At 49.7% G+C, this 18,052-nt stretch overlaps 1 protein-coding gene across 6 annotated transcripts in view; it reads right to left on the reverse strand.

Moving 5' to 3' along the window:
- Med27 (mediator complex subunit 27) overlaps positions 1-18,052 on the reverse strand; it is a 189,447-nt gene that overhangs the window by 20,746 nt on the left and 150,649 nt on the right. For all 6 annotated transcript variants that reach the window (XM_070014885.1, XM_070014890.1, XM_070014889.1 and 3 more), the window contains one exon: positions 4,974-5,081. In XM_070014885.1, coding sequence (XP_069870986.1) covers positions 4,974-5,081 — 108 coding nt within the window. The remainder of the gene's footprint in view (positions 1-4,973; positions 5,082-18,052) is intronic.

Genomic DNA, 18,052 nt, shown 5'->3' on the forward strand with positions numbered 1-18,052 from the left:
CAAGGAAATGGGTGTGGAGACGGCAAGCCACCAGGGTGACTCCCCAGAGTGAACTGATGGGCGGGGCATGTGGGCGCAGGTCTGGGCCCAGCGGCCTAGCTCTCCACGGACTGTCGCCTGCCAGCTCTTCTGGGGTTGTTCCTGGCGGGCTCAGCCTCACAGATCCGCACCAGGCTGCTGTGTGACAGTGATGGCCGCTAAATTCACTCAGCAGTGTGTGAAGACGCTGGCAGCTTATCAGAACGTTATCAATTCTTTATTTCACTTCAAAAGGCAGCACATACAGAGCATTTTAAATGATGTGAAATGGATCCGCCTAAATAAAACTTGGAAGCCACGCAGGAGCCTCTGCTGTCAAAGCCTTTCTTTAGGAACTTTGTTGGGCAAGGTCAAAAGGTGAAAGACGTGCCCTTTGGGGTGAAGGCAATGGTGACTCATCTCTCTTTGGCTCCCCAAGTTTTCAGAGCTATTGTGCTGTCTCTGTGGTCATCTTCCCGGCCTGCCTCCCTGGAGGAATGGGGAGCGAAGGAGCCCCGAGAGGAATGCAGCGCTGCGGGTCTATTAGTCTTCAACTTTTCACTTTCAATCAGGACATGCATTTGTTACTGAAAATCTGCTGTAAGCACAATTCCAGGGCATCGTCTGCCTAGGACTTAAACTGGGCTCCCCTTTCCCGGCTCTCACCCTTCTTCCCAGAAGTAACGGAGGCCATTTTTCTGAAGGTCGTCTGAACAATTTCAAAGGCTATAACAAATCAAAATGTTCCCTGCATCTAATATCAAACGGGGCTGATGCCAACACTTATTAGAGAAATCAGATTCAAGCTTCCCCCAGCCCTCGCGACCCCAACACACACACACACACCCAACTTTGAAGTGGGAAGAACACTGGATCAGAAATGACCCTGGAGACAGCTCGGCTGTCTTTGAAGGCTCCCTTTGATAGCTCCACTCTTTCCCTCTCTTCCGCTTGGAGGCTAAAAGCTGCCTTTCTTATTGATATGGGGTAATTAATGAAGCTATAGCATTAACATAACCTAAATCCCCTAATAAGATAGATTCAACTGAGGCCCTTCTGTTTCCTCACTGCAGTCCGACTGGTATAGAATCAGGACAACGGCCAGGTCTTTCTCTGAACCCTGCCTTTTAGCATGCTGAGTCACGGCTCTCTCTGATTACAATGAGTAGTGCTCGGTAAGTCTGAACAGCATTTTCATTCTTTATTTGAGGAATCAGTGCTTGGGACCCAAAGCCGGCATCCCAGGTAACCATCCGGGCATAGTGCATTACTGCTACTGCCCGCGCAGCCTTGCTGGCTGGCATGGCTTCTGAGGGGAAAACCCTGCAGCGGCTGGGAACGAGGGGGAGTGGGGGTGGAGGGATAGGAATGGGGGGGGGTGGGCCACCCCACAGCTCTAAGGATAATAAGTCCTTTCAGAGAGTCTGGCTTCATGGCAGTGTTTGGTGGACAGAGGTGAAGGCCGAGGACAACTTTCAGAGCCACACCCAGTGTCCCAGCTGTGCTCCACAAACTTAGCAAACTACAGAACTGTGACTTTGCAACAGCCAAACTGCCAATGACAATTTGTTCTGGTTGACCACACCTTCAGCTGCCACAGCACCTTCCAAAGGCTAGCTTGATGGGATGTGTGACACTGTAAGCCACAGAGTGCACTAATGGCCCCTGCATGCAAATGCCCCAAGGGCCCAAGGGCGGGGGGGGGGGGGAGGGGGGGGCCAGCACTTAGCCACCCTCCACATCTTCTTCTGGTGACTTGTCAAGGGCCAACTGGAGTAAGCCAGTTTGCTTCCCTGAATGTGACCACGTTCCCTGGGAATGTAAAGGGGCCCGCCTCCTCAGTCTTGCTCTGGCCAGTTGGGAGGACCCTGTGTGGCCCAGTGCATGTGGCTACAAAAGGGACCAAGAGGCTGCCTGTCCCACCACACTTCCAACCAGGTTCCGGGCTCACAATCTGAGAGGCCACACCCACCTCTCACCAGAAGCCAGCATGGGCGCTCCTGTGTGCTGCCTTCAGCCTTGCTCACGACTTCCATTCCTGCTGCTGCTTTTAGTCCCATTTCTCATTTTTTGAGTCCAGCTAAACATTTTCACATCCTAAGCAGGCTATTTCAGCATCCTCTCCCGCACACAACTAGGCTTCTGTTCTGGGACACAGAGTGACAGGAGAGGGTCTGGGCCTGGAGAAGCTCCAGCAGCCCACCCAGCCTTGGGCTGGCCCTGCGTGGCTGTGGGCGGGACACTTCCTCACCAGGGCACGAGTGACAGCAGCAGCATCCAGTTACCATTTATTTCTGAGGACTCGCTGATGCTGTAGTAAGTGTGAGCCGCACACCTGCTGTGGCCATAAATGTCTTATCCTTAGTGTTTTTGTTAATTGCAAGACAGAAGTGTACACAAACACCCATGATGTGCTAATCGTAGTGCTGGTAAAAACTTTACAACTCACTGGCTGTGTCCCAAGTGAAGATGACTTCTGTTGTAAGTAGAGGCAAAGGGGCGGTGGCCCCCTCCAGAGCCCATGATCCCAAGCACAGGGCGTGGCTGCAGAGGCCCAGGGAAGCAAGGAAAGGCAGAAGAGAGAGAGTGGGTGAGGGCATGTTGGGTAGACTGGCAGGGCAGCTCCCACAGGGGGAGGCAGTGTGCTAGTGGGTGCCAAGGTGCTACCCGAGACCAGAAAGCAAGGCCAATAATTAGGCGTTTGCACACTGGAAAGGAGCTAGGGTTCTCAGATGTGTTCTGCAAGGTGCCAGTGTCCTAATATATTCTAAGAAAAAAGGGGAAAACCCAACCAACTCAGTGACCTTGAAGAACAATACCACATGCTCACTCCTTTAGTAACTAAAGGCTCTGAGACGTACTCCAGTAAAGATACTGAACTTGAACTTGGGGCTGGAGATAAAGCTGTCTAAGTATGTGTGAGGCCTTGGGATTTGATCTCCAGCACTGCCTAAAAACAAAAACAAATAGGAGCTTGCTGCCTTTTTTTTTTTTTTTTCACTCAAGGCTAGCCCTGTACTACTTGAGCCATGCCTCCAATTGCAAACTGAGCTTTCTGTAATTCATTGTTGCTCAACCTTTGACAAGTTCCACACCTGACCCTTCCTCCTTGGAAAGGCAAGGGGACAGTCCTGTGGCTATGTATTTTAGGGGGCAGCCTGGGGAGCCAAGTGTGGAGCAAGTTAAGACTGAAGACCAGAGTGAAGTGGTAAGAACAGAGATTCTGTCAGAGTTCAAGTGAGGATGTGGACAGGAGGGGCTGAATGGGAGGGCTTCAGGAGGGGAGAGCCAGCACCTGCGGACAGACTAGCTACAAGGGGCGATGAGAAAAGAGCCCAGTACTTTGGTAGAGAGATGGATAACAGGAAAAGGAATACGGAAGAGACGGTGCAGGGGCAGAGCTGCATCTGGGCAAGGCCTGCAGGAGAGGCAGGGACTAGTGATCTCTGTGTGGTTGTCAGATGAGGATGGGGTGAAAGTCTCTGAAGCAGCTGGGAGAGGGCACACAGACATTTTCCACTCCCCTAGTTCTAGCTGCACAATGAAAGATAGTGCTAGCTAGCGAGTACTCCTCAGGTAGTTAAGTGCCTATGTCACTTATTTTGGAGATTTTCAGTATGGGGAACTTCCAGTAACGGGATGTTAAAGGTAACTGCAAAGTAGGCAGTCTCCACTCCTTAATAAATCGAGGGTGCTTCATTTGCATCCTGACTTTGTGTATTTGTTGTGATTTACCCTCTCCCAGCTACTTGCAAACAGGCCAGGGCTGTTTCCTCCAGGTGTGACTGCGGCATGGAACCCTTTGAGGTGAAGGCACACAGCAACCCCGTGTGGGGACCATTCTGGAAACCGGAGCTCCTTAGAGTCACGGGAGGCCATGCTGCCTCATCTCCCACTGGGCTCTCCTGGCTTGTTCTAGGGATAGTTTGGTTCCTGAAGGTGAGACCAAAGGCAGACTCTCCCTATTCACACTTGGCCATCACTAAGGAAACTTGGGGAAAGCAGGACGAAGTTCCTGGTCTGAAGCTTCCCCCGGAGCCAGCATTCTGGAGGCTGTGGACTGCTGGCTGGCTGACCGCTCTCATGCCGGTGAGTGGCGGCAGGACCTCTCTGCGCAGCACCGCTCGGTGCCTAGCCGCACTCATCACCTGTTTTTGAAGAACACTATTCTCACTGTAGTGAGGCCATGGATGCTAAGTACTAGTACTAACAGACTTCAAACACTTTTAATTGGAAACGAGGGTGAAGGGAAAGTTCCTGAGGCAGGGAGGAGGCCCAGGCGGGGAGGTGGTGGGCAGAAGCCGGGTGGGTCTCCCAGGCAGGGTGCTCATTACACTAGGGAGCAGACACAAATGAAGGCTGTCAGATCCCATTAGCATCCCCCGATGCTCTTCACAGAGCCATATGGAGTGTGTGGCCTGAAGAAATTAGGGGTCCACCTGGGTGAACTTCCCAAGAAACAGATCTCCCAGGAGAAGGAGTCTTTCAGTAGCAGAAGTGACTTCCTGAGGGTGACTTGTGAGTTTCGCAGAAAAAAAAAAAAGAAAAAAAAGAAAAAAAGAAATGTCATTGGGTTGTGACAAACCAACTTGAATTTTCCTCATGGTTCTGGGAAAGCAAAGTGCTGAACCCTGGGCTATTGATGTGCCAGTTGACTTGGAAAATAAAATATCCATTTCCTCAGAAGACACATTTAATGAGGCAACCAGGGTCTAAGGTGATAAATTAGAAATTCAAGTAAGGGCATCAGGTTTAGAGCAAGCAGCAGAAGCTTGATGAAAACGGCGAGCAGAGAGGATGAGATGCTGTTTGTACAGTGTTCATCTTCACACTGACAAATGTTTGTGGATGATGTCAGCTACGATTGCTAGTATTTAACGTCATTCACCATGGACTTGGTTTGGGATACTGAAAATTAATAATAATAATAATACCCCAGGCTCCAGGATGCTTACCTTGCCGCCCTCGGTGTAGACGTTCTCATTGTAACCCTTCACTATGGTTCGATCAATGAACAGGCTCCTCATGACGACGATCACTTTCAACACCTTCCCCAAGGTCACCTGTCAAAACACGAGCACACATGACAGCTCCCACCTGAACAGCCAGCTCCCACGAAGTTGGGTGGGCCTGAGGGGAGTAGAGGTGGCCACCTCTCTGTCTCCTGGGGGAAGGCTTGCTCCCTTTCCTCGAAGCACCTGAGAACAGCCTCACCAGCAGATGCTCTGCCTGTACTCTCTGAAGGACGCTGAGGGGGCCCGACTCATCTGACCACCATTCACTTTGCCTTAGAAACTCTCAGGATCGGTTTCACGTGCCTTTACTATCTGCTGGGTCAAGGACCCCTCCTGCAGTTAGGTTTTCCAAAGGCTACGACCCTGTAATTCTGGCATCTGGGATTTTGAGCAGTTGTTTTTCACACTGTACAGTGAGTAAGAGTATCTCCAGTAGCCCCTGGCTGAACTACCTATTTATAGGGACTGATGAAAAGTGGGAGAAAATAATACCAAAATAAAGTCTGAAGGTAAAAGCAAAATAGCTGAATTTTCTTTCCAGAAAAGAAACATGATCCTGGAAATGCATTTAAGTGCTTTTATTCTCTTAGAACCAAAGCATGTATTATAGATTAAAAATCACCTGAAAAAAAAAGTACAGTTTCCCAGATGCCAGGCAAAAAGAAGAAAGAAGCCCGTTGTGCACACAGAACAGACTCCGCCCAGCAACAGAAGCGCACCTTTCTTCTTCTTTTTTTTTTTTTTTTTTGGTCAGTCGTGGGGCTTGAATTCTGGCCCTGGGCGCTGTCCCTCAGCAACTCAGCTTAAGGCGAGTGCTCTCCAGTCTTTTCTGTGTATGTGGTGCTGAGGAATGGAACCCAAGGGCCTCATGCATGTGAGGCAAGTAGTAGTACTGAGCCACCTTCCCAGCCCCCAGAAGTGTGCCTTTCTATAGGGGTTCCCATGTGATGCTCAGGAGGCAGACCTGCCCTGGGACCCACCCGAGGCCCACAGTGTGTCTGGGCTGCTTGGCTGGGGCTGGGCCTCACAGAATCTGCCAGAATGAAGTCTATCTGATAACAGCCCCAGAACATCTAATCCTTTGATTTCCAGCCAACCTACTGCCTGTCTCTGGAGACGCCACCTTTGGCCATCTCTTCCTTTACTTCCCTATCCTTGTTTCCTGACTACCTTCAACAATCAGCACCCCCTTTCCTTATTAGTCCTTGGCACCAACGACATCCCGACATTAATTCTGAGCACTGGAGAGTGTCTCTAAATTGGGGGAGAATATAAACTGGGTAAAGAATCAGCAACACAAGATTTGTCTACATTTAAGGAAACGCTAATAAATAGATCTTGCTTTTGTACTTTTAAATACTATCACACCAGGCTTCATTCAGTGGGTCTGTCTGTGTAACTGGAACCATTACTTAAGGATGCCAAGAAACCACCAAGGTTGGATCAGCAACTCTGCCTTCAGCGAAGAGAAGCCTGCTAGAAGCGATGTCAGCCGAACAACTTGTAATGACAAGCCCTGAATCAATCAATGGCCTCTTACATAATATGGAGGCGGGCCCGAGAAGACTCCTACAAAAGGGGCCCACTGCACTTAACTCTCCTTGCTAGGAAGCTTGGGCCACTAAGCAAGTATTTTTGAAAAAATACCAACATCTAGCTCACTTTATTATTACTTGATAACCTGCCTCAGTAAAGTGATTATTTAAATTTCTGAAGATGGATGTCAGAAATATATACTAAAGACATCACAAATTGTTTAATTAATTAATGCTGCAGAACTGGATTTGAACTACAGGCCTTATGTTTGATTGGCAGATGTTCTACTGCTAGTTACACCTCCATCTGTTTTTGCTTTGTTTGGTTTTTGTTTTTGGTTGTGTACTTGAACTCAGGGCCTAAGTGCTCTCTCCCTAAGCTCTTTTGCTCAAGGCTAGAGCTTTACCACTTTGAGCCATTGCACTACTTCCAGTTTTCAGGTAGTTAACTGGAGATAAGAGTCCCGTGGACTTTTTGGCATGAGACGGCTTTTATCTGTGATCCTCAGATCTCAGCTTTCCGAGCAGCGAAGATTGCAGGTGTCAGATCTCACTCTCCAGAGTAGCTAGGATTGCAGGTGTGAACCACCAGAGGCTTTGTTTTCCTTATCTTTTTTTTTTTTTTTTAAAGGATAGGGCCTCACTTTCTGCCTGGGAGTGTGTAGTTGAACTCTGACCTGCCTGTTTGAAGCTTTCCTTCAGAGTTGGGGTGACAGACATGCACCACCACACTCAACTTCCCACTGTTGAGATCGAGTTTCAAGCTATGCAATACTCTCAATTTCAATGTCACTCTCCTAAACAGCTAGGATGACATGTATAAGCCACCAGTATCTAGTTAGTCTTCTTGTTTTACTAGTTAACTTTGGTATTTCAAACTTAATACTAAAATGTTAAAAATACATGTTCAAGCCGGGCGCCCAGTGGCTCACGCCTAAAATCCTAGCTACTCAGGAGGCTGAGATCTGAGGATCATGGTTCAAAGCCATCCCGGGCAAGAAAGTCTGTGAGATGCTTATCTCCAATAAACCACTAGAAAACCTGAAGTGGCCCTGTGGCGCAAGTGGTAGAATGCTCGCCTTGAGCTGAAGAGCGCAGGGACAGCGTCCAGGCCCAGAGCTCAAGCCCCACAACCAACCAAAAAACAACAACAACAAAAGATGCTCATTATACAAAAATCATTCCATCCAAAGATAATGACCATCCATTCTTGGAGATTTCCTTTAAATATTTTTATTACTCAAGATTTGTGTTTTCTGGGCTGGTGTGACTCAGTGGTACTGTACTTGCCTATCAAAGTGTTAGGCAAGCCCCATACCACCAAAAAATATAAATAAAAAGGTGTGCATCTTATGAATTCCTAAAATAGCAACAAATAAAATACAGGTATATCAAGTCCCGGATATACAGGTATATCAAGTCCCAAATAAAATTTTTACCCCAAATGATGACATAATAGTTGCATGTGCTATGTAGTCTTCAAAAATAGTGCTAGGGGCGACAGGATATGGTACGCGATATACTATTGTTTCTTTGGCTAGACTCCTATTCTTAAGATATTTATAGAGCTTTCTAGCTTCCCCTAATACTACTATGTACACCTCTGCCAACAGAGCTTTCAGAGTTAGGGGTTATTTCTTACTTTAGGACAGATTTACAGAACTGCTAATCACTGCTAATTCTACAAGTACTCCAGGTTTGGGTATGACCTGCCATACCCAGCTAATTTCACTTTGCATGTCAGCAACCGAGCTGTGACTCAAATGAAAATAAAACAAAACCAAACCCAACAACCTTCCAATGCCAGCTTACTTTAAACTCTTTTTCTTTTTCTTTTTTTTTTTTGACAGTCATGGGGCTTGAACACTGGGCCTGGGTGCTGTCCCTGAGCAACTTTTTCTCAAGGCTAACACTCTACCACTTGAGTCACAGCACCACATCTGGCTTTTTCTGTATATGTGGTGCTGAGGAATTGAACTCAGGGCTTCATGCAAGCTAGGCAAGCACTCTACCACTAAGCCATGTTCCCAACCCCACTTTAAAACTTTATTAGCATAAATTAACTGTACAAAGGAGTACTAGCTTACCTTTTAGAAACCTTTTATTATGGAAGACTCACACAAAGGAACCTGAGCCAGCACGAAGGAGCCCCAAGGCCTGCCCCCCCCCCCCCCCCCCCCCCCCCGCTGCAATGGCCTGCCGGGCTAGCCAGTGTCCTCTCCCCGCCCATGCGTGGCTCTGGCACAGTAAGAGTCAGGGTGGCATGGCTCTGCAGTTTCAGCGCATGTCTCTGATAAGGGCTCTAAAAACAGCTCCAAACTTGTGATACGATCCCATATTGAAACAACAGTAATTCTCAGTATCACCAAGCATCCAGTGTGGTCATTGCTCAAGTCTCATAAGGCCACTTCTGGAACCGTTTTTCACAGTCCAGTCCACAGAAGCAACCATTCGTTCCCATGACAGCCAACTCCCTTCCTACCATGCCGTACTCTCTGGACATCTCGGAGGTTGGGGTTGCCCCAAATTAGTAGACGATGAGATTCACGGTGTTTTAAGAGTTTTTTTGGTAAGACCTGTGGGGCTGTAGCGGTGTGTGGAGTCAAGTTGAATGGCTTTCAGATCCCTGAGGCTCTTTGAACTTTGTCATTTCTTATTTTTCACAAAGCCACAAAGGACCTGGTGCTTGTATAAGTTGGCTGAGAGGGATTCATGGCCTTCTGAATTTTTACCACAGTCAAGAAGGCACTATGTAAGCGGGGGGGGGGGGGGGGGGGGGGAAGGGTCACAGAAATGGAGGGACAAAGAGTGAGCAAATGCAGCAGTGGTACTCACTGGACACTATGTTGAAAATGAATCATTACAATTTGTAGCCGGGTGCAGGTGGCTCATGCCTGTAATCCTAGCTACTCAGGAGGCTGAGATCTGAGGATCAAGGTTCAAAGCCAGCCTGGGCAGGAAAAATCTGTGAGACTCTTATCTCCAATAAACCACTAGAATCCAGAAGTGGCGCTGTGGCTACAGGGGGTAGAGCACTCGCCTTGAGACGAAGAGCACACAGACAGCGCCCAAGCCCAGAGTTCCAGCCCCATGATGGACAAAAAAACCCAAAAAACAAAACAAAAAAAACAAACAAACAAACTTGTGAGTGGGGATGGGAGGGAAAAACCAGGAGAGAGTGAGGGAAAGGTGATAAAAAGAAATGTACTCACTGCTTGACTAATATGACTGTAACCCCCGTGTACATCACCTTTATAATAACAATAAAAATAAAAAATAAAGAGCCGGGCGCTGGTGGCTCACGCCTGTAATCCTAGCTACTCAGGAGGCTGAGATCTGAGGATCGTGGTTCAAAGCCAGCCTGGGCAGGAGAGACCGTGAGACTCCTATCTCCAATAAACCACCAGAAAACCGGAAGTGGCGCTGTAGCTCAAGTGGTAGAGCGCTCGCCTTGAGCTGAAGAGCTGAGGGACAGCGCCCAGGCCCAGAGTTCAAGCCCCACGACCGACAAAAAAAAAATAAAAATAAAAAAAAAATAAATAAAGAAAGAAGGCACTATGTCCCCAATTTCCAAGGCTTCTGAATCAGGAGCAGGAGGAATCATGGCTTGGCATCGCTGCTGGGAAGACCCTGTTCCTATGTCTCTGAATGTGCCCCTCACGCCTTCCGCTCTAGGTTGAGACAATGCTACCTCTGATGCAGGCGGGCACAGGGCCCACACAGAGGAAGCTCTTGGTGGCACTCAGCTGCTCCTCAGCTGAACAATGTTGAGTTTGCCAGGGTGGAATGATCTGAAGCCAGTTAGCATCGAAGCTGGTACCTGAGCTGCTACTCTTCCCAGGCCCTGAGCTTGAATCCTGCTGCCACACCCGAGGCTATAGGAAAGCTACAGTGGATGACAGTGGGCCTCGGCCCAGAGAGGTGGACATATCAGGATCACCGGTGGCTCCCACCTGTAACCCTAGCTACTCAGGAGGCTGAGAGCTGAGCATCTGGTTCAAAGCCACCCTGGATGGGAAAGTTTGTGAGACTCTTATCTTCAATTAACTGTTAAAAAGCTGGAAGTGGAGCTGTGGCTCAAGTGGTAGAGTGTCAGCCTTGGGCAAAAAAGCTTAGGGATAGTGCACAGGTCCTGAGTTCAAGCCCTAGAACAGGTACAAAACAACAAATAGAAAGGGCTGGAGTGTGTCTAATTGGAGAGTGCCTTCTTTTTTTCTTTTTTTTAAATTAAGTTTTTTTATTGCAAAAATATGTTACAATTACATGAGCAAGGTAATAAGTACATTTCTTTTTTTTTTTTGTCGGTCGTGGGGCTTGAACTCTGGGCCTGGGCGCTGTCCCTCAGCTCTTCAGCTCAAGGCGAGCACTCTACCACTTGAGCTACAGCGCCACTTCCGGTTTTCTGGTGGTTTATTGGAGATAGGAGTCTCACGGTCTCTCCTGCCCGGGCTGGCTTTGAACTGCGATCCTCAGATCTCAGCCTCCTGAGTAGCTAGGATTACAGGCGTGAGCCACCGGCGCCCGGCTAATAAGTACATTTCTTATCAAGCATGGTTGCCTCCTCCTTTGTTTTTCCCCTACCACCCTGCCCTTGGAGAGTAAGCTTTCTTAGCAAGTACAAAACTGATGTATCACCACAATAACAACAACAACAAAAAGAAGATCCACCTTGAGGTGGGACAATCTCCCCGTCCTCCCCCCCCCCACACCCCTGGGATTCTCAATAAGATTTTATTACTTAAGCTGGAGAACAAAAGAGAATGCACAGACGACACAGTGTACAACACAGCTTCTGAGCATGGCTGGCAGAGCCTGGCCATTCTCTGTTCTGAGTGGTGCTAGGCTACCCCCACCCCGCCCTCCATCATGATGAAGCTTGGTGCTCATCCCACTCCACCACTCCAGGCACTCTGGATCCTCACATATCCAGGGTGTGACAGTCTGTAGCAGATCTGCACGTACCAGGTTGTAGTAACCTTGGGCTTTTGATAGACAGATCTGTCCATGCATCACAGATGGGCCATGAGCCTCCTTACACAAACTAGCCCATGTCGCCATGGTCACAAGCAAGATGCCCACTGACAGGGTTTATGGGTTGGTTCTTGGCAATGGCTATGGGATGCCACAGATAAAAGCCAATGCCATCTGGTAGTGGAGTGTGCTTGTTGCCAGGGTAACACTTTTCTATACTGAACAGCGCAGTTCCTAAGAGCTCACTCGCCACTCTTCCTGTGCGTTGGCCTGTGAGCGTCACGTGGCACACAGCACAAGGTCAAGGCTAGCAGGCTACATCCTGAGCAGGGGCAGGCTCGGGGAGAGGCAGCGGGAGGGCTTGCGCTGCAGGGAGTGAGTGGGTGCGGACTCGGCCAGCCCCCGCTGCAGCACCGCGCTCGGGGCTGGTGGTGGCATTCTCTGCATGCTCCCTAGCTGCTAAGCTGCAGTCTCCTAAGAGTTTTAGCCCACTGTGGCAAGGTGGGCTAAAGGTGGGACAAGAAAGGAAGGGGAGGAAAGTCAAGGAGAACTGCTACCAGTGAGAACCTTAACAGATCAGGTGGTTGGAATTTTCCCCTGCTGGAAGGCCAGCAGCTGAGAGGAGCTGTCACTCCAACTCTCTGTCCTCGGGGCTGTGTGGCTAACGCACTTCGGAGCACATTTGCAGCTAGGACCCTGAGATAGGCATTGACCAAACCCCAAGGAGCCAGGCCAGAAGACAACCCTGCCGGCACAGGGCACGGTGCAGGGGTGAAGGGTACGACAGGACCTGCCAGCCGCACGGCCAAGCCCTGCTTTGGGGAGGGGGCATTTTATTTGAAAAAAGAAGCCAATGAGTCATAAAAGGCCACTTGTAAGTGTTCTTTTCTACATATATAAGGCACAAGCTGAACATGCAGGCATCCTCACTCTTCCATATGGGGGTGGGAAAGGCTGGCAGGCTTACCGAGGGGTAGGAGCTGCAAGACAGCACTGAGAAGGTGAGGCTGCCGGTGAGCACTCACCGTGGAGTGGTGAGTGCATGACATGCGACACTGCTCCAGAGGAGCGTGGAACCCAGGCTACCAGAGCTATCTATAGTGAGTATTGTGCTGAGAGCCAGTGGCTCAAACCTGTAATCCTCGCTACTCAGGAGGCTGAGATCCCAGGGCTGTGATTCAAAGCCAGCCTGGTCAGAAAGGTCAATGAGACTTTTATCCCTATTTACCCAGCCAAGAGCTGAAAGTACAGGTGTGGCTCAAGTGGTCGAGTGCTATAGCCTTGTGTGAAAAAAACTCAGTTCAAGCCCAATATGGGCATAAAACCAGGACTTAAACAATCATTTTCTCCAACTTTCCCATTTTAAATAAGGGTTTTGTAAACTAAGGCCCGTGGAGTTGGTTGGAGTGACATACACCTGCCACTAACTGAGGACACCTAAGAGCCCTGCCACGTGAACTGTCCTGGGCACCTGAGCTTCGGGGAAGGACAGTGCTGCAACCCAAGCATCTCGTGCAATCAAAAACACTCAGGGTGGAGGGAAGGGCTCAACCATGAGCGGTCCCTGGGAGTGTCACGGATGGTCCTCCAGAATGTTCTTAGTACAGCCTGAGCAAAGGGCCACCCAGGCTCTCCCCACTCCCGGTCCTCCCCCAATCGTGTGCTTTCTGTCTCTGTGTTCCTAGGGATGGGTATACTCTCCGGGCTGCAGGTGAGGATGGGGTGTCTCCTGTCACCACTGGGTACAGCCCAGGTGTGTCTTAGTTCTTAACAAGCAGGAGGTCCAAACCTCCAAAGACTTGAGTCCAAGTCACCGCTTTTCTGGGCAGGGCCAGAAGCTTCCTCTTGCTGCTTCCCTAGCTCCTGCCTGGCCCCATCTTCCCAAACACCAGCAAAAATGCCCATTAATCTCAGTGCTTTGCTAAAATGACTCAAACTCCTACTCTGTAGGATACCTGGCTCCCTCACCAATGGCTCTCTATACACTCCTGACCTCAGCACTCGATGTGCTAAGAATGCACCTGCTTCATCTGTTTAGTGGCTCTTTAAAGAGCGAGCGCTCTGAATCCCACACAGCTGCGCCAAGGGCAGCCCTGCCGGAACCATGCTGGCTGGAATTGTCCTCAGAATGGTGGCCTCAGGCAGCTGCAGCAGCAAGGGCCCTGAGCACGAGAGCCCGGAGGGAACTGCCCGGCTTCTTTCTAGGAAAGCTGGAGACTGGTTGAGATGGACTCGCTGTGAAACTCTGAGAGGCCAAAGCCCTGGCAGGACTCGGGCTGGGAGCGCTGGGAAGAGGGCTCCCCCCCCCCCCCCGGGAACTGCAGGGCAGGGCAGTGAGCACCACAGAGGGAAAATGGGCCGTGTACGTGGGAAGCCATGCAAGTGTGTGGAGGGCTGGTCGGGGAAACTCAAGTTGTTCCACTCACTTAGGCTGCTTTTGCTCCCCAGAGGGGTGAGTGAGCTTCAGACAGCAAGAGGCAGGTGACAACACACGACATGACGGGCCTGGCCTGAGACAGGAAGTTTTCATAGCCCTCAGGGGTGAAGTCTATTTTTCCTTTTGAGGCAAGGCAGAAAAAACAAGGCAGACAGGCAGGCTGGCTTTGGGTTCTGTCTACCAAGTCAGAAAATGCACTGGCCAGTGAGGCAGAGGGAGGGGTCTGGCCACGGCCCCTCTGGCTAGACAGGCTGCGCAAGCCCCCAGCCTCTCCACTGTCCTCCTCGCTTGCACCTGGGAGTGGAGAGTGCTCACCTCAAACGCAGCCAGGGCTCTGCCTGCCTTCCTGCAGGGCCACTGCCCTGGGTCCCTATCACAGGTCGGGGGTGGGGGAAGACCGGGACAAGCTTCCTCATATCCCAGGGAGCCCTCTCTCAGGCCGCCGCCTGGCTGGTGCCAGCAGCATCACGAGGCCCTCGCTGCATGGTAGCGATTATTAATATCACTGTTGTCATTACTTTAACAATTACTAAACACCCTGCCTAATAAGGTTTATTTTTCATTAGGTGGCTTATTCCACTGATGAGTAAATTGGAGCCATTTGCTAATGAGCAATTTGGGCTCATTCCTCTTCTAAGTTCCTAAGTGCTCTGGTGGCAGGGAATTCGATCACAGGGGACTCGCCCACTTGCCAAGTTGCACTAAAAGGTTTCATGAGATAATCTTCCATTTGGAAGTATATAGAATCTCACCATCTTGTCTGCTTCCTCCTCCTCAACAATGAAAACCCACTGAGTGGAGAATCTGCCTCCTAAGCTTGGGTCCTGCTGCCTCTGGACTGCCCTCTCAGGGTCTGACAGCCCACCCAGACTGCTCAGCTAAGACTCCACCTACCTTCACACACACACACATGTGTATGCGTGTGCAAGCGTACTATAAGGCCCTCATAGACAGAAGTAGAGTACAGAGCTGAAGCCAATATCTGCATACAGTGAGAAGAGCAGTCTCCAAAGCTCTATGAATGAGATAGGATAGGGCTGATGGAATGAGGGCTGCCTGTTTTTTTTTTTTTTGGTCAGTCCTGGGGCTTGAACTCTCGGCCTGGGCGCGTTCTCTGTGCTCAAGGCGAGTGCTCTACCGCTTGAACCACAGAGCCACCTCCGGTTTTCTAGTGGCTTATTGGAGATAAGGGTCTCATGGACTTTCCTGCCCGGGCTGGCTTTGAACCACAATCCTCAGATCTCAGGCTCCTGAGTAGCTAGGATGACAGGCGTGAGCCACCGATGCCTGGTTTTTTTGTTTTCTTTGGGGTCCGGTCGTGGGACCTGAACTCTGGGCCTAGGCGCTGTCCCTCAGCTCTTCAGCTCAAGGCTAGCGCTCTACCACTTGAGCCACAGTGCCACTTCCAGCTTTTTTCTTCTTGCTTATGTGGTGTTGAGGAATCGAACCCAGGGCCTCAGGCATGCAAGGCAAGTGCTCTACCACCGAGCCACCGTCCCAACCCCAAGAATTTCTTGTTTATTTTTATTTTTTGATCACTCATGGGGTTTGAACTCTGGGCTTGGGTGCTGTCCCCGCACTCTTCAGCTCAAGGTGAGCACTCTACTGCTTGAGCCACAGCACCACTTCCTTTTTTTTTTTTTTTTTTTAACCATACTGAATATCCTGAGTTTCTCCTAATAGATTTGAAGAGGAATCTACACTACAGACATGTCACACACTGTCACTTGATGTCCTCTTCTGGCTGTTCTGTCCAGGAAAGCTGCTCCCTTCTGTGCTAGGGCAGAGGCAACCGAACCAGGGGTAGATACTGGGCCCAGGGCTGACTACACACAGTGGCCTGGTGGAAAAGGCTCTGTCCCTATGGGTTAGGTCCATTAATCTGCCTCTTCCCGGCATCTGGACAGGAAAGCATGGGGTAAATACAGCACAGAGAGCGAGGAGGCCATCTAGCAAGACAGGAAAGAAGGGATGGGGGAAGGAGGAAGGGAGACAGACAGAAGCACACCAGAACCTACAGCTGCCTGAATGCAAATGGCTTGCCCTTCCAGGTTCTCATTCCTTCCATCTACCCAACAAAAGACTAAATTCCAAAGTGCAGGCTAGGCCTTAGGCACTCAGAGATAAATGAAGAGATATTCATAGAGCAAACAGGAGAGAGGCCAACAGCAAATGCAAAAACCAGGATCACAGAGGAAATGAGCAACAGGAGAGACCTTTAAAGAGATTACTCAGGTGACAACTGCGTGCGAAAGCACATCACTCAGGATTTGCTTGTTCATCTCCCTCCCCCCCCCCCCCCCCCCCCGTTATTTACTGAACACTCCCTGTTGTGTCAAGCACTGATTTGAGGATAGGAGTCAGAACAGTGAATGATGAAGTGCACTCCTGTGCTTCGACAGTCTTGAGGAAGGATGGGGTCTAAGTTTGGGTGAACCCTCTGCATGAGGCTGGCCAGGTCACATGAAGGAGAAACAGGTGTGAGGGGCAAGGAAAGGAGGCTCCACTGTCCCAGAAGCAGGCACCAGGGGCCAAGGTGGACCGGCTGGTGCAGAAGGGCTCTGAGGCTCGGAGGCTCTGAGGCCGTCTCTTTTGTCTGGTGTCATGGTGGCACTGTGGGGATTGGTAAAGCCAGGACATGCCTGAGGTGCTTCAAGAGAGCTCTGGCTACTTCATGGAGAGAGGAACAGAACCAAAGGGGCAGGTGCGCAGGTGTGAGGTTGAGGTGCTTCCAGAGAGCTCTGGCTACTCATGGAGAGACGACAGAGCCCACGGGGAGGCACGCAAGGGTGAGGGAGCTGCAGGAGAGCCGGCCGCAGGGGGAGGAGAAGTGGCAAGATTGCTGATGGCTTGAATACTAGGGTGAAGAAGGGCTAAGGATTCTTCCGGGCTTCCAGTAAATGGTTCTGACATTTAGTGAGATGAGGAAGAAAAAGAGAAAAACCAGCCGGGTGCTGGTGGCTCACGCCTGTAATCCTAGCTACTCAGGAGGCTGAGATCTGAGGATCGCGGTTCAAAGCCAGCCCGGGCAGGAGAGACCGTGAGACTCCTATCTCCAATAAACCACCAGAAAACCGGAAGTGGCGCTGTAGCTCAAGTGGTAGAGCGCTCGCCTTGAGCTGAAGAGCTGAGGGACAGTGCACAGGCCCAGAGTTCAAGCCCCACAACCGACAAAAAAAAAAAAAAAAAAAAAAAAAAAAGAAAAAGAGAAAAACCAGGGCTGGGCAAAACAACTTGCTTTTGACTAGGATTAAGATATGTTTGGAACATCCAAGTTGAGGAGATGCGAGGTGGAGCTCAGGCTATGGAGAGTTCCAGTTAATGAAGGCCCCTTTCCCAGGGTGGCTGCCATTGGACTCAGTGGAGATGAAGGCTCATTTTAAGTCCGTCTGGGATGGGAAGGTTCAAGGATGCTTTTCCCTGAGAGAGTCAGCCAGCTGTCTCTGTGATGGGACAAAGTCAGATTCAGGCAAAGGTGTTCTCACACAGACCTGCCGCTTGGGTTAGTAAGGTGGCACGACACCGTTGGGGCACGCATGGCCTGTTAAATCTTTATTTCTTCTGTCAATACCCTGTTAGGCAGCACTTGGCTTTTTAATATTTTGTCTGTAGGATGTATGCCAACTTGACCTTGATGTAGGAAATTTTAATTCGAATCAATACATGGACAAGGTCACTTTAAAATCCAATTAATATGAATGGAAAAATATGCCCCACAGTCCTGTGTGCTGAAAATGGAAGTGTTGCAAGTCAACAACTACAAAAGAGACGTCCACACAGCCCTGTGCGGCTCTGCCGTGTGATAATGTAGCTCTGTGTCCTTAAGTGCAAGTGGTAGTTACAATCTTGGAAAACTTGCTTTGCTTCTATTTAGGGGAGTTTAAAATTAAACTGAGTTTGTTTGAAGAAAAACATAAAATGTACTGAAAACTGTGAATTCCTATAACCTGATTTTAAATGAATTAAACCCTGGACTTCACCTCACCCAGAAATCCCAAGAGAAATCTAAGGTTTTAATATAGTTTGAGCACAAGGGATTTGCATTTATATAGAATGCAGTAACAAAACAGTCTGCA

This window comes from Dipodomys merriami, unplaced genomic scaffold (assembly GCF_024711535.1).
Source record: "Dipodomys merriami isolate MVZ:Mamm:240054 unplaced genomic scaffold, mDipMer1.0.p SCAF_11, whole genome shotgun sequence".
NCBI lineage: Eukaryota > Metazoa > Chordata > Mammalia > Rodentia > Heteromyidae > Dipodomys > Dipodomys merriami.